This window comes from Phaenicophaeus curvirostris, chromosome 14 (assembly GCF_032191515.1).
Source record: "Phaenicophaeus curvirostris isolate KB17595 chromosome 14, BPBGC_Pcur_1.0, whole genome shotgun sequence".
Lineage (NCBI taxonomy): Eukaryota > Metazoa > Chordata > Aves > Cuculiformes > Cuculidae > Phaenicophaeus > Phaenicophaeus curvirostris.
In genome coordinates, this window is record NC_091405.1 from 10847983 (window position 1) to 10870738 (window position 22756).

Sequence of the window (22756 nt, forward strand, 5' to 3'; positions counted from 1 at the left end):
TATTTGGTGTGTGTCAACTCCCAGAGTTAGGCTTTAACACTCAATGCATCATGAGAGGAGGATAATTACACTCCTGGGAAAGGTACCAGTCTTGCCCTGTCTTCATAAGAGATCTCCTAAAACCAGATTTTTCTACATCCAAGAGCCTGAACAAGGCACTAATTTTGGTGCATCTCTATATTGTAACAGCTATAGAGGAAAAGTTGTAAATTGGTGAAACTAGTGGTCACCATGATCTGGAAGTCCTGAATTACAAAGAATTAGTCATAAGGCCAGCCCTGGAATAATGTGGAGAAGCAATTTGCCAGGACAAAAACTGAGGATCCCTCTTGGCCAGCAGCTCAGCATTCCTGAGAAGTAACATACGCCAGCAATTGTATTTACTCCTCTTCAGAGCCGAGACCTAAGTACACAATAACAAGCTGACCTGTTTATTCAGCTGTTTTTGACACCCCTCTATCTTCAGACCTAATATTAGTTTGAATAGGATAGCATCCAAGTCTAGAGGGGAAGATTTAGTGCTGGTCCTGACTTAGCTAAAGCAAGATAGAAAATAACTATCTAGTTTCTACTCAGATTTCACCACTGGGCCATTAACTCGCTTGAGTTCTGTCTCCTTAGAAAAGCCTGTTTTGGCAATGCAAGAGGCAGCTATGGATATACAAACTATGCGTGTGTATGGCTGGGTGAGGGCAGAACAGCTCAGAGCAGCAGCTCAGATCCAGTCAGGCATCTCAGCATGTTGCTGAGAGTCTCTTTTGGCTGGACAAAGTGCTCTGCTGACATAGATATGCAGCTCCGAGATTTAAACTGATTCGTGCTAAGCCAGCTCAGAGCACAGATCAGCTACTGCTGCTGCAGACATACCTTACAGGAGGACCCTGCTCCAATGTCCCCCAGAAACAGAGGTATTTTCCCAAGGCAAAGGCAGTGAAAGCTTAAAAAAACCCCTAACCATTCTACCTGTTCCAGTTCTTAAAACATCACCAGTGAATCATAAAAAAATAAAAGAAAAATCTCTATCTAGATCCAGTTCTGTCAACATCTTCTATGGTTTTCCTCTATTCATTTCCACTTCCCAAAGTGAGATTAATGCCCTTCCGCTGTGATAGAAGACAGTTACCTCTAGCAAACTGAGATCTCAGAAACAGAAAAGAAGGCCAAGATTTTTCAAGTGACTTCTGATAACAGATGGCCTAAGACTGACCAAACTCACACAGGGAAATGAGGGAACCAATGGACTTCACATGCTTATGAAGATGTCCTAAGTAAAAAAATCAAAAAAAAAGAAAACAAATCTGTAGGGGAGAATACTTAAATACAAAAAAAATAAACATTATAGAAATAAAAGGCTGTAAGTATGACAAGATTTCCATGATGTAGCTCCTGAATTTGCAAGGAGGTTGTCCAGACTATAAACCTTCCAAATACAAAAGAACAAACTTTGGCAATAAGAATCAACCTAACCACGAGAGGGTGCATCAGGAACTGAAAAATGTCAAGATATGTTTTTAGTACCACTAAGTTCACCAGAAAGCTCTAATTATTACCACCTTCTCTTCTTGGCAGCATAGATGCATCCACACACCACTTGGACCCTGCATCTGTTCCCTACAGAGTTTAAAGTCCAGTCTGAAACTCCATCAGGATGCTTGAAGTCCTGCAGTGGAGAGGCTTTGGCTATCTTAAAAACACACTCATGGTCTCCCACAACTTGCACCCATGCATTCCATGGGAAGAATAAAACCACCAGCCAAACCTTGTGGCTTGCCTTTTATCTACCAAAGCAAGAAACTCGCTCTTCCACAACGTCTCTGTCATCAAAGCCCACAAAGTTTTCAAATCCCTGAGGCTTTGAAAGGCACAATTTAATTCCACAGCTTAAGTTCCCATCAATGTATTATTGACTCATATGCAGACACAAAATGAAAAAGGGGAAAAAAAAAAGGCTGTCTTTGGCCTAATTGTATGATAATTGTTTACTGTTTCAACTTAAAATAACAAAAAAAGTAAACTTCTGTGTTCTCTGAAAATACCTCACATATTCAGATAAAGAAAGCAAAGAAACAGCCAAGACAATTACAGTTGCGTGTGCTGTGTAACCACCACTGAGAGTTGAAATCCAGGAACTACCACTCCAAAGAACTGCTGAGCTCTGAGCAATACTTCTACTATGCAGTACAGCACGGGGCTATTGAATCGTCACAGGGCACCAAAGCTTCCTCTCTCTAGAATCATAAATTGATTAAATACAAATGACAGACATAGGCCTTTTAAGCCATAACCAATGTGATTTTTTTCCTGATCTCATAGTTTTAAGGCATGATTTACCAAAATTTAAGGCTATAAATTTCTTTAATGTCATCATTTAAATTCTATATAAACCCCACTCCTGTATCAGCACTATTTTTAATCATTACCATGGTGACAAAACCATAAAGGTGCTTTACACAAGGAAGTCTTTACCCCTCTTTGAGAACAGTTTCTCTCCACTTAGATTTTTTGCAGTTGTAAAGCACAGAAAAATAACTCTCTTTGAACTTTCACCATTAGCTACAAAAAGTGATACTCATCCATATTTCTTGTATAATATTCATATAATTCACTTCTAATGGACAATGAATTCATAACCTGGACACAGTAAAGACCAGAGAGCATACCACTATTCAGGCCAAGTATGACTTTATATGACAATCAATCCTTTTGCAACTAACAGGACTGCTTGTGCATGAAAATATCTATTTCCTGAAGACACAGATACAACAATCCTTATGAGAACCAGGGAAATATCAATCCAAAATTAAAGTTTTTGAATGAAGGCCAACATTACTTAGTTTAGCATTCGATGCATAATGTTTGCAAATCCCAAATGACAGCATCGTTCCAGTTTCCCAATTCATGGGAATCAAAACATGGTGTCTGCATAAAAGACAAATTTTAAAACAAAGGTAACGTGACTGTTGACTGCAAGCCACGGCCGCACACACACAGTGGGCTGCACATGCACAAGCACAGACAACAGGACAAAGGAGGTGACTGCTCCCTCCAGCTCAGCACTTGTGAGACCACACATCAACACTGTGCCTTGTGCCGAGCTTCACAGGCTCTCAGTGACCTCCGACAACTTCAAAGCATACACTGCATTGAGTGAAGAAAAGGGCAGCATGGGTGCAGAGAGGATCAGATGATGTTCAAAGATGTCTTCCAACCTACACAATTCTACAATTAATGCATTTACACTCTGTGCAAACACATGGGTAAAACCCCCCAACCAAGCAGCACCATTCATTAGGGGACAGCCAAGGACTGGTCATTAGCATTAGTAGGAAAGACATGGTATAGGCAAGCCTTTCCAGAACATCCAGGTCAGAGGTGCACAAAACTCAGCTTGAGTCATGCTTCACGCTTTACTGCAGAGCTAGGTCTGTTCTTTCCGTATTGTGTCAATTCAGGACATTCCCCCAAAGGCTCTCAACTGACATGTTTCATTGCTGCATCATTCAGATAACTAGAAAACACAAGCAACGCACACCCCACAATGAGGGCAGTGTTCAGACATTACTAACAAGCCCGCTAAAAAAATGCAACATGCCCTGTACAACCTTAGGTGTATTCCCCCCCAACAAATGTGATACAGAGTAGAGGTATAGATTTGCAAAAGAAGACCTAATGATCCCCAGAAAAGACCTCACTGATGTCTTTTTTTTTTATTCAAGTACAACGTGGTACTAAATTAGTTAAGCAGGTATTTAATGACTACTACTTTAAGCATGTAGGGGTTAACTTTTCCTACAGAGGGTGGTACATCTATGTGCTCGGCACTACACAAATATACAGAAGTCCTTAGTCTAAAGATGGCAAGATATAAACATGCAAGAAAGTAGATGGATGCTGTCTGGGAGAATGCCAAGGGTACATACTTGCTTATTTCTGTGTGTGTCAAAACTACCAGCCACAGTTCCCTTTCAAAGCCAAGCTTAGCTGTATCCATCCCCTACAGATATGGTTCGTTACCTCTGGACCTAGCCCACATCCAGAAAGGGCAATGAACAGCATGTGTTATTTTCTTCTGTATATTCACAGAAAGTGTTGTTATCTTTATTGATACACTGTTATGACTTATCAGCTTCCAAACACAAAAGATTACATATCATGGTTTCAATCCAACCTCCTTGGTTGAAAGGAACATTCCTTACACAATGGATTAATGATTTGTTTATGTTTGAGGATCTGGACATTTGTTAACATGTTCTGTTTATTCTCTGGACAAAGATAGTTTGGCTTAGCTACAACCCGAGGGAAGTCATGATTTCTAATACGCTGAGGTGGCCAATAATCCTTTCAGAATTCTGATACACTGATATCCAGATTAAATGAAGAATTATGAGCAGCTCTTAGTGGGAGCTTGTGAACTGGAAAACCCAAAGAGAAAATTACTACATAAGGAACAGTCCGTCCCTACACCCATGTTCTCTTCAATGAGCACAGTATTCAAGGAGAAAGTCACATCTAAAAAGCTGTGTAAGCATCTTGACAGCTAGTTAGTTGGATGACACATAAAACCTCTTGGAGCTGGATCTAAAACAAGGATAATTATGTGTTTGGTTTTCTTTTATTTCTGTATATCTGTAGCATCTCTTTTATTATTCTCAAGGCTGCAGGAAGAAATTACTCTTGATTTTTATTTCAATGTTTGTCTCTAGAACAAAAATTATTTCCAGGGTGGTGTTTGGCAAATTGAATTTCTTAAGTGTGTTAATCCTTAAAACTGCACCACATAAAAGCTCTCTCGCAGACTTAGCACCTTCGTACAATACCAAAGGATAACCAGTATATGAAGTCTGGGGAAAAAACTAGACATTATGCCTGTAACTCTTTTTATCAAGTTACAAAAATTAACTACGATCACCTTCAAAAGAGTTCCCTTCTGAACTGACACACAGCTGCATACGACACTGCCAACGCTCAAAGCAGTTCTGCAGGTCATTTTCTGAAAGGCTATTGAGGATCTCCATCATTTTTGCTTTCACAACTTCTACCGACATAAAAAGGGTTCTTCGGGAAGAGAGAGCCCAGGTCTAGTGAACAGGGTAGATGCACAAGCACAGCAATGTTTCTATTGGCTAAAAACTGCTTTACAGACAAAGCGTTGTGGGCTGGCACACACCAACATTTTCTGACCAAGGGTAAGAAAACATTTATATTTGAACACATGTCCACTCATACTGAGTGAAGTGATTGATGTGAGCCTTATCTTACCGTGACAGGTTAGAATATGTTCTGTAATCACCTCTTTGTCTCTCCCTTCCCACTCTTGGTTCCCGAGATAGAGGGTTAGTCTAATTTTTTTTTTTTTTTTGGTGTTGGACCTTGTATGACTGAACTTAAAGAGCTCCCCCAAGTTTAACACTACAGCTGTTCACTGGACCTAGCCATTTTCCAGGTAGCTCAGATCACATGCAGCATCTGACTCCCAAGGCTTGAAGCACAGGAAAAGGAGCCAGGATACCGGCAGAATACGAATCTGCTCCCATAACTGTAATTCAAGTCATTCCTGTTTTAAGAACAAGGTACGTAATTCCCATTGCTGGAAACTCTCAGAATATCCATTTGTATCCATTTGTCATTTGTAAAATGGGTTCCTCCAGCCCTGACTGGGCAGGACAAAGAGAAGGTCTTCTGCTCCACCTGTATCCATTGCCTAACATAGCAGGGTCTAGGTTCAGCTGGACCACCTAAATTCTTCTACCACATGAGTACAAATAACAGCAATCTCAACTCTGTTGAACATCTTCCCCAGAATAACTGCTTCAGCTGTCTGCACCAGTTTGCATCTGTGTTCTACATGCCCACAGAAATGTTTTGACCTATTATTTGTAAGACCACTGGACAAATATATCATTCATCAGCACAACCATCCAATTATAATACAGCTGCAGCGATCTCTCTGCCAGCTGGTGCTTTGTGTAAATGACCCATTCCAGAAGAACAGGCTTCCTGTTTTTTTGTGGGTTCCCTCACTACCTGCTTAATCATCAAACCATACAAAATATGGAGTGAGATGAACCTTGGCACCAAGCTCTTAAAGTCATAGGCTACAGTGCAAGTAAACTGATAAAACTTCACCAAAGCAGCTCTTTCTGCTCCTGTTCTAGGTAACACCGTTTGTCTTTCCTCTTAGTTCTGTTCTGACCTCACTTAAATCTGCCAAATAACAACAAAAGTAAAGAGCAGAAAGTTACCAGGTGCTCTTCCTCCAACTTACTAAGCAACAAAACTCATCAAACTATTTTCATTTTAGCAAAGAGGAGTTTACAAGTCGTTAAGTACCTGGGCACTGACTAAACTGTTCTTATGGGAAAAAGTTGCTTGCTATTCTTGGTAATGGGAAGGTCTTTCAAATCAAGATAATGTTTCACTTGTATTTCAGAAATGAACTTAATGGGGGTAGGGAGGGAAGCAAGGAAGCAAAAATAAATTCTACTTTGCAACAAGTTAAATTACTCAGAGTTTCCCAAAATGAGATGCTTGGTCAGAAGCATCGGAAAGTTTAAGAAATACTCCTTTAAAAACAACTCCCACAGAGCAAAGCTCCCTCTCCATGACTGAAAGGCATGTGAGCAAGCCAAGTCATTCTGTCTAGGATCTAGGCGCTTCCCCCCAACCCCCCCACCCCCCGCCTCTATAATTTAATTGATGATGTGGGTGGTGGTGGAGCCAGGTTGCATCTTTACCACTCCTTCCTTGTTTTTCAGAGTTGCACCTCCAACCCCAATTTTTCTCCTCTCTGTGGGAGCAAAGTGGGCACATGCCACCAGCACATTAGTACCAGAGCCATCCTGGCTGGGGGGAGGTATAAAAAGTAATTCCATCATCATTTCAGTCCATGCTTTCTCTGATCATCCCAGCTGGCCAAAGCAGGAGGAAAAATAATGGCCACATGGAGATACTGTCTCTGCACACTTTAAGCTCTTTGTTATCCTCAGGAGTTGCAAAAAACCCGAGATTGGCTAGGCACTGTATTAATGATACCGTCAAGAGGCTGAAATGAAGCGCCACACCACAGCCCAGCTTTCTGCTATGAGCACTACTGTCCCACACCCATTTAGGTAATCAGGGTAACAGGCTGGAGGATATGGCAGTGGTCTGGAAAAGGAGATCTCAACACTCGGATCTTTCTAATAAGAATATGGATCCACTAAGAATATGATTCTGCCAGATGCTGATTGCTATACAAAGCGCACCAATACTGCAGTTTTGCCACACAACTATTTTGCAACTACCAAACACACCTACAACAAAACCAGTTTGGTGGGAGGGACTTCCTTATATTTTCACATGTGGTTGCTGTCAGCAGGCTGAAATCTTGATAAGCTACACTGCCAACCTGGCTGACTTCACTGAAACCCTGCCAAGACAAGTCCTGAGCTGAAAAGCTACTGCTTGTGTTTCCCACCGCAAGAAAAGAGAGGACAACCGAACTCAGCATCTGGCCACAACTTGTTTCTAGCTGCACCAAAGATCCATATAGATTCCATCCAAAGGTCACCAGCTACAGTTTTCGATGAGGAATGTGCTGCTTTTGAGAGACAATGTTCTCACTGTGATCCACTTCCCCTACTCTGGGCAATCAGACAATTGTTCTCACTGAAAATGAGAAACAGCTCAAGATCTCTGAAATGGAAACTGCCTTTCAATCCAAACCATCCTAAAGCATAAACACAGAGTGATGCATAATAAATTAATGCTACTTACAATAAGCAACTCTAAAAGACACCCCTTCTCCCTAGTTTCTGACACTAAGAAAGGAACAAAAAAAACCCCAAGTAATCCAAGAGCACAGAGCGCCCAATTAAGCTGTAGTCATTCTGTAACGGAGTAAGCTTCACAGTACAGAACCAAAACCAGGCTCTATACTGCTTAAGTGTGAACTTACTGGCTATCTACTTTTTCAACCCAATCACATGCTAATAAAGCTGGACCACGTAACAAGTTCATTTTTCACTTCATTCACTATATGCACAAGTTGAAACTGCATACATGTTCTGATTTAGGTTTTCTGTAAGAAAAAGACTTCATCCATTCAGGGCTCTTACAATGAAGAAATAGGGAATGCTAAAAAGTATTCTTAGAGGCAGACAAGACAGACAGCGAAGTGCAGAACTTACCTTCCACTGCAAAGAATGGAACCACTGATCCCTCAGGTAACTGTTTGCAGCCTGCAATAAACAAAAGTTACAAACAGAATCATTAGTTTCTACCAGTGTTTCATCCAAAACTATGCACATAACCTATGTTTACCGTAAAACTAGTAAGGCTGCACTCACCATACTGTTCTGAACTTTATGACCCTGGCTAAGTTCACCCCCAGCCTTGTCAGAGCAAGGGAAACTACGCTCGAAGCTACAGCTTTACATTATAACCAATTTGTTTTCACAAAAAGAAGTGACAGGAAGACCTTGATGAAAATGTAAAACACTGAACCAAAACCGTACAATATATTAACGTCCTGTGAAACATTGTCCAACCCAAAGACAGTGAAAAGTCCTCTCTAGTTACAATCAGGTTTTGGTCAGATCTTTAATGTCTGTAGGACATTTGCCTTTGCCATTAATCATCGGGAGCAGAGTAAGAAGCCAGGTTGACATTTTACTAGGAGTGGTGGGTTTTTTCCATACTCCAGTTTTCCTTTTTGTCCTCTTTCTCAGCTGGCCCCAAAGCAATTCAAATAACATGTTAGCTCTTTCAGCAATATTAAATCAGAGTAAAAAGCATAACACACACAGACGTGCAGACACATGCACAGAATGTTAGCAGGAACAGCATAAATACTGCAATAATTGCTCCCAGTGATCACTCGTTTTCGTTCGTATTAAGCAGAGCTGCCAGAAATCCTCAGTGTGAAGCCAGGTTCGTAGCCAATGAAGGAACTGTTCAACACTCCCAAAGGTCAAAAGGCTCAGTATCAAAAATTATAAAAGCATCTACAGTGACGTAAATATGCATGCCTTAACAAGGTGACATAAGTTTGAAATATCTGAACGCGTAGAGATGCCCTTTGGCTTTTCCAGCTCTCTCTCATCACTGCCAATAGGCAATTTTTACATACAATTCAAAATGTTTTACACAATCAGAGAAAATTACAGAATAGCCTACAAATCCATGTTTAAAAAAAAAAAAGGTGAGATTCTTCAGACACTAAAAGCCAGATATTACTTGCAAATTAAAGCAACATTCAAAAAATTTCACTCCTCAATACCTTTCCAGGTAATTATGCGAAATCCACACCACAGAATGAATTTAATTTCTTGACACTGGTTCAGTTCACTGATAATAGCAAGAATATTGGAAGTAAAAATTGTGCACAGTTACCAAAACGGCATTGAATCTCAAGGTCAGGTGCTGCTGTCATGGACTGATTTCTGGGAATTAATGGACTAATGTTGTTCTATATATGTATTACATATTATTTATTTATATAGTAATGAGAATTGATTGCTTCTCCAATAGATCTCTAGGCAATAAAGCAGAACAAATCTATCATAAGTAATCCTGGCTGACCACAGAGTATCAAAACCAAACCTTCCATTTCATGAAGGATGCTGACATATTAGAATATTCATTTCTAAAAATTGGAAACAAAAAGCACCATTTCCTTTACTTTTTTTCTTTTTTTTTAGTCTTTGCATGCAATGAAAAATTGTAAAAACATTTAGAATGCAGGTCTTCAGGACATTTTAGTTTGCCAATATAGAATAATTTTCTTTCTGTTATTTACACAGTACTTTATGTATATGCATTATAACATAGGATAAGATAGGCATTTTACCTATATTGAATTGCAAATTGATATAATTTCTACTCTATTTTAATATAACAAAATAGTCAATAATAATTGGCCATAAAAAAGTCTGAAGAACATTTTTAACATAATTAGAAGCATGAAGTACATATGCTCATATGCTTTGGTTCTTCTTATCTTTCTCCAGACAAAACACTTTCACAACTCACCACATTTCTTTGAAAGGTTCAATTTGAAATAAAAACTTTTTTCTTTTTCTTTTTAAGGAGAAAATTGTTTCATGGAGGAGAATGAAAAACCTTCATTTCAAACATTAGTGTCAAAGCCCTTTAAAGACTAAGTAAAATTGTAAGTTTTTATAGGCTTGAGTATGCACGCTAAGCAACAGCACTAATAATATTGCAGGTTACACATCCATTACTTCCATAAAAAACATATGCACTGAGTATATAGGAGCAATGCAAACTAGCAATGCAAGCTATGATACTGCTACTTAAACTGATAAAATCCAAAATATTCTAGGGAGATTAAGTACTTCTTTCAAACAGGCAAAATGCCAACCTGATTCAGCCGTGGCCTGACCATTACATGACCTGAACCAAAAATGCACTCAAGTCTACAGTAAAGGCAAGTTCTAAAGCCCTAAAAATGGGAACTGTTGAGAATTGTTAATTATGCTTCTACTTTCAGGATGTTAGTAGCTACAGATTGTAAAACCACTACAAAGAAGCAGAAAATACTATGTATAGATAGACTGCCAAACTGACTGGAGCCTTACATAAACTGGACGACAGAAACTATTAATGAGGACAACAACATCAGGCAGAGGTCGAGACACAAGTGGACTGTGAATACTGGGGGAGAAAGCAAACAAAAAATGCTACAAAAGGCAAAACCAAAACAGCCAAAGGAAAGAATGGTTTAACTTGACAGCAGTAAAATACAGAAAGCATTTAAAAAGTAAAATCAGCAAAGCGACCAAGTGCCAAGTGTGGGATCAAGCACTGTCTATATGTAGTGTTAGCTACTGTAGAGGAGAAGTGATTGAGAAAACTTGCATCTGGATCTAGGTGAGGAGTTTGAACCATTCAGGATCACAGTTTGATCCTGAGAGCTCCAGCTGTCATCCAAGACCACCTCCAACAAAAATGAAGGCAAAGAAGAAGGCAAAGAAGAAGGCAAAGAAGAAGGCAAAAGTGGAAAACCAAACCTGTAGGGAATCCCCACACTTCTATTAACGATCAGGACTTGAAGGTAAGAGGAATTTGAAAAGTCAGCGGTCATTTCACCAGTGCTTTTCCACAGTGTTCAATACAGATAGACTGAATGCATTTAACCCAGCCCTGTTATCCGGACAGAGCTGCCTGACGCCAGCATTTCCCACCTCTCCCAGGCAGCACAGACTAATCCTTCCAGCACACCCTTCCTCCTGCATGACTTCAGCAAGCTGCAAAACCACAGTGATGTGCAGGAAATGCTGGATCTTTTGCAGAGGACAATGAAGAGCTCACTCTTGCACAGCATCCTTTGTTCCTCCCTCCTTTTTCAGGCTTACGTTGAGAAAGGGACTACTACAGAGAATATTTAGTTCTTACCAAAAGAACTGAGAGCTTCATAGTATGCCAGGATGACAGAAGAGCCACCGAGCTAGTTAGTGCTCATCCAGATAGCCAATGGACACCTCGTCACATACTGACTTACTCCAGCATACAGGTTATTGTGCATAAAATGCCTAAAGTTTGGAGCAAGGAAAATGCAAAGGAGCATCAAAAATGCAAAGCAGTGGAGGAAACTGCAATTCATTCACAGGTGCTGTACATACACATTTAGTTTTATCTGATGTGCATTCCTGGAGTCCAGCACTTCTGCACTGAAGTCACCACTTCCCAAGAACTGAGACCTACTTTTTTTTTACTCCAGTTGAGAGCATAACCTACTATATTTATTCACCTCTAGGGTACAATAAAGAGGAGAAAATGAGACACAAAGGACTAAAACAGACCTTTCTTTGGCATTCTGAGCACATCGGGAAAATTTCTCTTACACTCACCCCTGCCTGCATGGCAAGTCCAGTTCTACACTACTAATCTTACAGCTACCTTTCCAAGTCAGGAAAAGGAGATTCAACCTGGAAATGTATAACTTGCTGTTGTTCCAAATAGTCAATGAGAAACCAATGAAGTACTGTGGAGATTTTATAGCCTATGTATATAAAATAACAGTTTAGGCCCCCTGTGTTTGGTATGTTTAGGCCTCAACTCCACTACGAATTTTGTTGTCAACTGCAGGGTTGTGGGTGGCACGTGGTCCAAATGATCGGAGCTTCTTGCACAATCAAAGCCTTCCACTGCTTTTTGCACAACCACAACACAGTAGAAAAGTACTTTAGAAAAAGCAGTAAAACTTAGCTGGTGCAAGAAGATTCCAACTACTTGTAACTTATATATAATTTTTCCAATGAGGAGGAAGAACATCTAACTTCAAAATGCCCACTGTAGGCAGCACTTTTTTTCTTAAGATCCTGGAACTGTATTCTGACAGATTTTATATTCTAGTTTTTGGGGTGTAAATGTTCAGTCTGACAGTAAAAGCCACATGGGATCAGCTGCAACACAAACTTTAACCATAAGATTATTCTCATCAGCTTCAAGAAGACTGCTTGCAGGAGGAAAACTGTGCAACAGATTAAATGCCTGCATATACAAAGCTTTGGTCAACATAAGTAAATTTACATCTCTGCTCAAAAAGACAAGCATTTTTCTTTGCACCCAAACCACTTGGTTCCTTAGTCAATGAATAGGAATATACGTTTTCACTTAAAGTAGTGGATTTCTTAAAAGTAGATTCTTTTTTTTTCCCCACAAAAATAGGAAACTGAGCACTTGTTCCACACCAGTGTTACAGTAATTTCCACCCAAGCAAGGAGGAGACAAAATAGAAACCAGCGTACTACTGAGGAACACTTGACACCCCGCAAGAAACCAACCACTCCAGAAATTATGGTGAAGACCTTTAGCTAATAGCTCCAGTGATACCAGTATGTCTAGAGCAACAAGTATGAGCAGAAAACCTGTCATTTCCACCACACCACACATGCCACACTCCCAAGTTCCTTTAACAGTAAGTCGGCACTACAGATCCCTTTTCACTAGCACGTGTGTTACTCAGAAGAATGCAAGAACAGGCTTGCCCATGTAGCAAAAAGTTCCCACATTTTTCCTTACAACAGCATGCTTCACACATACCCTCCTAAGGGATTTTACCATCTGAACAGATATGGCAATAAGTGGATTGTGATGATCCAGATTCTGGTTTTAACTCTTTCTGGTTTTATTCTGTGTTTCTTTCTCTCCCTAGCTTGCTCCCTGGTCAGCAGGATGGGGTTTTGTTACGCTTTCCTCCAGCTGATTCTCATTACTTAGATTCATAAAACATTGCAGGCTTCTCTGCACCAATTTATCATCATCCAGAGGAACAGCAGAGCAGAGCAGCTCAGCGCTGCAGGACATGGAGCCCCCATGGCACATGCTGCTGCCTCACGGAGATTGTACAAAACCTTTACGCTGCCGATGCACACCCCAGCCTTGCAACTCCACAACATGGGCAAGTGGGTAAGTGAAACCTGCTACTTTCCTGGATTAATGCAAGGTACAGACAGAGCTGCTGCCAATTGCTAGAAATGCTGTTTTCCTCCTGAAAACATTCCTGTCTCCACTGGATTCTAGTCCTAGCATGACCTCTCCACACCAGCAGTATCAGCTGGACTTGCACTTCAAACAAAACCCAGGTTCTCTGAGGAGGCTAAAATAAAATGTTACTAAAAATCTAGCAAAAACATTTACCATGGGGACTCCCTAGCAAAAAGAGCATGTTCAAGCACTGAGCTGAACAACATGTGACTGTTGGGCTTGTCAGGGCCTCCCATTCTGTTTGGTTTCCCTTCTGACCACACTTGATTGCCAAAGCATGAGTAAAACACCACTGGTGGTAGGGACAGAAGGGTTGCCTTTAAGGCATTTAGGACCCATCAAAAAGAAAGGACATCATGGGAAAGCAGGTAGTGCTGTCATGACTGACACACCAAAGCCTTTTTTCTGAGTCTCTTCTGACATTTGGTGCTAAGCAGCTTGTGAAAATATACTCTTAAGTTTTTTAACAGTCTCTCTCAAAAGGCTATTCCTGTTATTTCACTATCAATAGCAGCACACCCATCATAATTATCTGCACGATACCCTAACTGGCAATTGTGCTTTACAGGCAGACAGCAGAGGAGCAGAAGTTTAGCCCAGCAGAAAACGGCCTTGATACTAAAAAGCTCACACTTCTTAAAGGCTAAATTTAGCTCTCATTTCCTGGCCTGAAGTGTTTGTGGCCTATAAGCCAGCATCATAGAATCATAGAATAACCAGGTTGGAAGAGACCCACCTTGTTGCACATCTGCTATCCCAAGAGCAGGAAAGAAAAAAAACTGTGCAAGTGTTGATTGCTGCTCACCAGAAGGACGAGGGACCACACCATTTGTCAGGAACAAAGGAAACACAAGCCACCAGCACTGTCTAGAAAACTGACTGTCTGTGACTTCCAGAAAACCATCTGTCCAAGACTCCCACAAGGGATGATGAGAATCCCCAAAAGCCAGGGGGTGAAACATGCCTGCACACAGTTGTGCTTATACAACAAACACTGAGCGGGAAGCACACACACAAAGACAACTTTTCAATGTGATCTCAGCCCAGACTAAGCTGTTTGCTGCCTGAGAACCAAACCCTCCTCTGAAACTCAGGTAGACATGTCCTGTTACCATGATGCGATTTCATGAGAGCAGCTGCATCACCTCTGGCACTGCTTTGTCAGATTTCCTGTGTTAATACAGGTTGGGATGGGTCAGTATTGCTATGGGAGGACATCAGGATGATGTAAGGAAGGTAATGGCACTCTTCCTTCTCTGACTCATTACTGTGCAGTAACAAGCCAAAAATAGACCTTGGTGACAGCAGACAGGGAGAATGAGAACTTGAACAGAGACTTGGACTCTCTCGTGGCATTTGTCATGCCTAACAGACAAATACATGAGGGATGCTCTAACACCACATGCTGACACAAGGATTGCTGGAAATGCATTTCCATCAGTGGGAAATGCCAGTCATCCGAAATTTGCTTCTGCTTCAAATCAGAGAAGCAGAAGTTGGAATTTTAAAGCTTTATGCAAAATGAAAAATCAGGAAAGTCTCTGATTCAGAACAAGAAAATGCATGATTTTACATCAAAATAAGTCATAGTATCTCCTAGTATTAAAGAATTTAAAATACAGTATGTGTAAAAACTTAGGTCAAAATATAAAACTGAAATTAATCAGAAATACTGAGTAAATGGGGGAGTAATTAAACCAGTTCATTTAATCACTTTTCCACAGTCTTTGGGAAAGAAAAAAAAACCAAAACAAAACCAGATTTCACCAAAAGTGTACTTCAGAAAAAAAACCACCCAAAACAGTACCGGGAACATGTTTTGGACTAGTTTTACTTGTTCCAATATCATACACTTCCTGATACCAGAGTTGGAAATTACATCAGAGCATGTCGCTGCTCTGACTACCAGGGCAGAATGATTTTATAAAAGATCAGAAGTCCCAATTCCCCGCAAATGTATTGAACTCTCCCGGAAATGTGGAAATAACTAAGTACACAAGGATTAATTTCTCAGCATTTCTGTTTCCCAGCACCTCAGTGAATGTGTATTTTGGATACTCAAGATTCTTTGTGACATACACCAAAAAATTTCTGCTGAACTCAACTGCTATAGATAAAACCAGGTTTTGCTTCTTGATTTTTAAGTTTACTAAACATAACTTTTCTTACTGACTGTTTAGCATTTGTGAATACACTGTACAACTGTATAAGGAAAATCTATTTTTACACTCACTCCGATCTGGCCACACTGGATGAAGCAAGACACCACCAAGGGCCAAGGCATACCAAAAACATTTTTAAAGTTTGTATTTTCAATTATGTTGAAATTCCCATAGAGTTATAATGAAATCCGATCCAGCCTGCTCAGCCAGTCAGCAGTAAACATAACAGAAGCCCAGCTCACTCCACTTCTTTATCAGTTCCTATGAGGTTACATAAAGACACTGATCTTTTGGAAGAAAATACCAAAGCACCCACATTAAGATGTTATTTTCTTATAAATGTAATTATTTGTATGTTTGGATTACTGGGATTTTTTTAAAGTACCAAATGGCAGGCTGCGCCAGATTAAAGTCTGCATGCTCTACCAATTTTCTTTAAGCGCAGCAGGGAGCTGCAGATTCAGACTTTGTCTTGCTTCCTACCAAGCAGGCCCGTAAAGGCATCTGCCATGAACCAAAGACTTAGAAACAGAATTTTTAAAGAAATACATAACTATTCTACCTATAAACATAAATGCTAGCACCATTAAGGAAACTCATGGAAAAAAAACAGAGTCAAAATTGTCACAAGAAAAAAATCAAAACCATCCAGCTTGACAAATGAGTTTCTTTCTAATTAAGTCAATTAATGGATTAGGCAAGGAAGATTTCACCAATAATGAGGACCCTAATCTAGCTCTTGGGAAACCCTGGCTCATCTTCCTGCCTTCCCCAATGTCACGCATAGCAGCGGCCTTCCAAAACAAGTCCATAAGTGAACTTGCAGCAGCCTGTCTGAAATTTAGACTCCCTACCCTCCCCAGTAACACCTAAATCAGTAAGTCATTTTGAGCCACAGAAATCGGCTAGGCACTGAGCAGAGACATGTACATATGCCTCTGTTTCAGAGCTTTCATCGGAAGCAAATTTTCTGGTGTTAAGACAATTGAACAGCACCAAGTTCTCTGTCTTTTCCAAGTCCATCTAATTAAGACTTCGCGCATAGCAAACAGAAATTTAAAGATTCATAGTATAAGAGAAAGAAAACTGTGCTTCTGTGTTCACGGTACCTGCAGTAAGACAGTACCCCCTGGGATTGTGAGCTGTAAACAGTACTTAGGGGCATTCTCCCAGGAGAGCAGTTGAACATCTTCAATAGCACTGTAGGAAATGGAGTTTTCCATGTACCCGGTCGGCTGCAAGAAAACAAAGGAGAGGGAAAAAAAGTGTTTACTTAGTCATCGGAAGTTTCACAATTTCAAAGTAGCAACCACACTATCAAAATTACTCTTGCTGTTGAAAATATCTGCAAAACATCTAATTGGAAAGCAAAATTCCTACACATGCCTTTCAACAGAGAGATCTATCCAGCCACCTTCATCCAATATGCTCAAGTGTTAAGAACACCCACATAAAACCAAAACCAGGCTAGACCTAGGTACCTGACATATGAAAACGTCAAACTGCACTTGTTCAGGCCCAAAACTCAATGGAATCTAACCTCAAGTTGAACTGAGGTATGCAGGCATTTGGCCATACACATGCTATAAACATAGGAAGAAGCATCTCAGTCGCAGGCAGAACAGCAGTGTACTATATTAAGGTAGTTTTACTCCATGCACTCTTGTTCTCCTCACTGGCTACAAGGTTGATGAAGCATATCGAACCCTAGACACTGGACAGTGGTTCCCGGGGCTTCAGAGACTCAGCCCTCAGCTTTTAGACTCAAGCGAAAGCAAAGCAACCAACCTACTTATCTCAGCTTATACCTAAGTACTGGTTTTCTGCACAAACTACTAATGACCAATTTAAAGTGAAAGTCACAATTAAAACATAAATAAATAAAGTGCACTATGCAATTACACACACAACGTAAATTGACAGGAGCAAGGAAACAAAGTCGAACATGAAAGTTGTTATTAGTATATCCATAACTCTTAAGCACTACAGAAGTACAATTATCTCTGAGATAAGCCAAAATATGAATGTATATCTATAAGAACAAGTAAAATTATGTCCTACACGTAAATATACAGAGATACAGCTGTGTATCTATTGAGTATGCATACATACAGCAAACTTTATGCAACTCTTCACGTTGTCTAATTAATTTGTGTATTTAGCAGAGGTACTTATAGATGTCATTTATTTTGCTTTGCAACAGTGTAAACAAACTGGTCAGTATTGCTATGACAGTGTAACCATTTTCATACACAACTACTGATTAATCCCACCACGTGAATAAATCCTTTGGTTGGCCTCATCATGCAAGAGAACAGAATTCATTACATTTATGAATTATTTTCTCACTATTACTGGTTTACATCTAACTTAAACTTCTCCAATTTACTCCAACTGTACTCTGCATAAGTTATTTTTAACCAACCGTCTTAAAATAAAGAAGGCAAGGGAGAAACCACATCTATTTCAGGGTCAAATTGGAACAACTCTTAAAATCATAACAGAGGATTCTTGGGGGCGAGTGTGAAATAAGCAGACTGCATTTGGAAGGTCTCTGCTTCTTATTGGTACAACCTTCTCCTGTACATTAAGTAGGCAGTGCATCTGGAAGTCATACTTTGAAGTTAGACACTTCATACATCTTCATAAGGCCATAAACATCACCTGTCAAAACGCAGCTGATAGCCCTGCCATCCACCTTTGCTGTTATGAAAAGTCAATCGTCTTTTCAACAAGAAAACCCCAGCAAGCCAGAGAACTGAACTGCGATCCATTTCTCAGTAACGTCTGTTGCAGCACTGTTCATTTTACATGAGCCGTCACTGAAAACAATTTTCCTGTCTCTTTAACAAAAACCTTGTTATGCAGGAAGTATGATAAACTTCTGCTTATTCATTTACCCACAATATTGTTCTACACTAGTGACTGGAATCCCAGTGGCTTAACGCTGATACTATACGTCATGCGTTGCCGATTTGAGAGTAATTATCTCGTTCTCACAGGAAGCCAAAGGCCCAAGATCCTTCAGTAATCAGCATTACAACACTCAGGGAAAAATATGAAAACAGCAGCATAAAATCTAGTATGCTCAGGAGGCAAAGTTATCAAAAACAAGCTCTGAAAGACTAGAGAAGAGAGAAATCCAGAACCAGCTGATGCAAATAAAAAACTGAAATGAATCAAAGTGATTTAAATTTCTCTCCTAAGAAGGTGCTGACTGCCCTTAATACCCTCCATTAACTTCAAAGAGGATTTGAAGAATTCTCACAGAATCTGTTCCCAAGAGAAACCTCTTCTATACCTTAAACCATCCATTTAAACAGCATTAAAGACAAATGATCCAGTTCAGTTACAGCTCTGGAGTCATGCACGAGTGATTTCATGCCAAGGCATAAACCTCTTCTCATAGGACAGTCCTTTTCGTTATGGACGATGGAGGAACACAAAGTTCTGTGGTGTGCAAAGGATGGAAAGACTACCTGAACTATGATGTGCAATTACACAGATGGTTAATCTCGCCAAATGAAAGTGTTATGCCAATAAGGTGGTCTATATAGCTTTCATATGATCCCGCTTCATACATTCTATCTAGCCATACCACACACAAAGCTTTACTATAGTTGTCTGCTATCTTACTCAAAAAAGAATAGCCCAAATCTACTTTAATCCCTATAACGCAATGCCATTGACACTGTTTCTGTTTTCATTAAAAATACTGTGTTCTAGCAAGTGAAATATTTTCAGCTCTGAAAACACCAGCTATAGGCAGCTTCATGTCTGTTTCGCAAGGGGAAGAGTCTAAAGCAAAGTGATTTTTCACTGTGCAGAGCTCCTTGAAACTGTGCTTGCAGACGCTAACACTGCACACACTCCCACATTAGGTCTGTGCAGAAATGCTCTAAAGAAGCACTGAAAGGGACTTCTCCTCTGACCTGAGGTTTCCAGGACCTCACAAGGCTACGGTGCTCCTCACAGAGAGACCAGGGCAGGAATGAGGTGAAGGTCAGCCCCACACAAAGCAGTCCTTTCCCTAATCCCTGCACACATGCAGATGTGAGGACAGAGGAGTGCTCCTTGGTTCTGTGTTCACAAGCCCAAGCACAGTTCAGCCGTTTATCAGGAACTGGCCTGAGGCAAAACCACAGCCTGAGTCACCAGTTCCTCTTAAAACACAAGCTATTTTGACATTCAGGTATGCCAGCGTCACTCATGGTGAATCGTTGTGGTTGGTAAATAAGCAGTGCAAGTGTTACACATTCTCATGTTTCACTTGGTCTTGCTTGTACACAACCCCAGAAGCTGCATCCATACCCCCGGGTCACTCATGGTAAATTCAAATTAACATCCAAGACCAGAAATGTGGCCTCAGAGATTCAAACATATCTAAAGTGAGATCAATCTTCAGTGGGTCACCACGAAGCATCTGGCCTCAACACTAGTCTTGTGCAGCATTCCTACCTCTACGTACTCCCTTTGCCTCTACCCCTACAAATATTTGTCTGGCAGTGGTGTCAGGAAGATCAAGGAACCCAGCCAGACTACTTTCTAGCTCCTTTGGCCCCATTTCTAACATGAAACAGAAACTACTGTGTTAACATAACTCAGGGGGCAGCGTATCATGGGGAAGGGAGTGCGCGGTGAGGACCTCACTATTTCAGTCTATTTACTGGCATGAGACAGTCTAAAGCCACAGTATCTTTGAGCAGTAAGTAATACATCAAATTCAGTTGAAAATGCTTTCATTTAAGAAAATAATAACTCTTATTTTTATAGCTGTCGTTTTTGAAAGGAGATTTATACTTCTTGGCAAAGCCTGAAATCTATCAAACTAAGTAAGATAATGCACTTTTCTCATTCACTCTACAAAATTAATCCTGACTTAGGAAACTTTGGCCAGAGAATCTACATATGTCAGCTTATAGATTTACAGTTACAGTTTTTAACTTCTGGCTATTTGCTGCTGAACAAATTCTGAAAGACTAAGAGACTCATAAATGAAAAAGAAATTTATTACAACAAACAAAAATCCTAAATCAAGGAAACATTTTTCTCTTCACATTAGCCTTTAGCCTCCTATTGAAACATGCAACTTCTCCACTGGGAAATCAGGTATCTTTTAACTTCAGTGAGAACTTTGTCTTTTTTCAGTTCCATAAAGATTTATTAAACATACAGCTTTGAAATAACTTTGTACCAGAATAGTCACAAACCAAAATCTACTATAAATCAAATCTTAGGGGAATCCAGTGCTCCCAAAACTGGAAGAACATGCAGGCTCCCAAGTAAGGCTACTTTTCTCTCATTGTTTCTGAGAAAAGGCAGCAGCAGCAGACTACTCGATAATGCAAAAATCTGCCCTCTTGTTTTTATGGGAAATTCTAAAAGGGAAAGAATAAACATGACGTCCATTGTTAATATGAGGCTTGCATGCACTTACTCATATAATAACGTACTAAGACCTTCAGCTGCATATTTTCAAAAGAAAGTGTCTAGAGGAGTTCTACAAATGGAGATGGGTTATTTGCATTAAAAACATATTTAGACTGACAACTCCTACCACAACAACAATGAAGAATGATTTTTCAAATCAAATCCTTCGGATGACGTGGGGGGAACAGGGCTATTCCAGACCCTTGTTCTTGCACTGTCAGGTGCTCCTTTCTCTCTTGGCTGCTCTTATGAATGAGCCAAGCTGCTGTGGCCCGTGACGTATTACATATAAGTCTGCTATACCCAAGTAAGATTCAGCCCTGCTGAGTAACATGTAGGAAAAGTTGATTGCTCTCGAAACTCTGACAGGGGTGGAGACTATTCAGTTGGCACACTGAAGGGTAATGGACTCTGAAACTGCTGAAAACAATGGATAATTTAAAATAAATCTTTGTTAGGAGACATCCATGGCTCCAGAGAACGCCCCTGCAAATGCAGCTATTTCAGATAAGAGCAATTAACATCTTTGTTCATTAACTATATAACCTATCAGAAGACATTTATCAAGTTAAGCAATTAGTGGTACTATGCCATAATATGAAGTGCAGTACAATTTGTCTCACTCTTGACATGGAAGAATTTACTGCCATGCTCACTTGTCATAATGACTTGAAAGAGTTTAAAGTCAATGTTAATCTCACAGAGATAAACGTGATAAGAAAACAGACAGAAAGACTTAACAGCAGGGAGACATCCAATTCTGCCCCAAAGCCACACAAAGGAATTTCTGAGCTTCCTGGGAACAACACTGTCATCTAATCCATCACACTTCCCAGACCCCTAGCCTGACCATCACCACCATTCTCTTCCCACCCCTCTGGATGAGTATGAGGAATCATGTATTGGCTCTCCCTCTGTACTCGGCACTGGTGAGACCGCTCCTCGAATCCTGTGTTCAGTTCTGGGCCCCTCACCACAAGAAGGATGTTGAGGCTCTGGAGCGAGTCCAGAGAAGAGCAACGAAGCTGGTGAGGGGGCTGGAGAACAGGCCTTATGAGGAACGGCTGAGAGAGCTGGGGGTGTTTAGCCTGGAGGAGGCTGAGGGGAGACCTCATTGCTCTCTACAACTACCTGAAAGGACGTTGTGGAGAGGAGGGTGCTGGCCTCTTCTCCCAAGTGACAGGGGACAGGACAAGAGGGAATGGCCTCAAGCTCCACCAGGGGAGGTTTAGGCTGGACATTAGGAAAAAATTTTTCACAGAAAGGGTCATTGGGCACTGGAACAGGCTGCCCAGGGAGGGGGTTGAGTCACCTTCCCTGGAGGTGTTTAAGGCACAGGTGGACGAGGTGCTAAGGGACATGGTTTAATGTTTGATAGGAATGGTTGGACTCAATGATCCAGTGGGTCTCTTCCAACCTGGTTACTCTATGATTCTATAAGAAGAGCCTCACTTGCTCTGTGCATTGGGAGTAGGCCTACACTGGGTGAAATGGGTGCTTAATCCAGGGACCCGTAGGGAGGGAACTCTCCATCGGATGAATCTAAACTATTTCTGCTTGGAGCTGCTTTGCTCCCAAGTGTCTCCAAGTTTGCTAGGGATGCTTGGTGAGGTTTTGGGTTTGGAGCTTTTTGATACATGGAAATAAATCTGGACACAGTGGCTCCAATCTTC

The 22756-nt window shown here is 40.6% G+C and overlaps 1 protein-coding gene across 2 annotated transcripts in view; it reads right to left on the minus strand.

The window, feature by feature from the left end:
- CMIP (c-Maf inducing protein) overlaps nt 1-22756 on the minus strand; it is a 129378-nt gene that overhangs the window by 46528 nt on the left and 60094 nt on the right. For both annotated transcript variants that reach the window (XM_069868615.1, XM_069868618.1), the window contains exons 2-3: nt 16763-16888; nt 8169-8219 (exon numbers count right to left, since the gene is read on the minus strand). In XM_069868615.1, coding sequence (XP_069724716.1) covers nt 8169-8219; nt 16763-16888 — 177 coding nt within the window. The remainder of the gene's footprint in view (nt 1-8168; nt 8220-16762; nt 16889-22756) is intronic.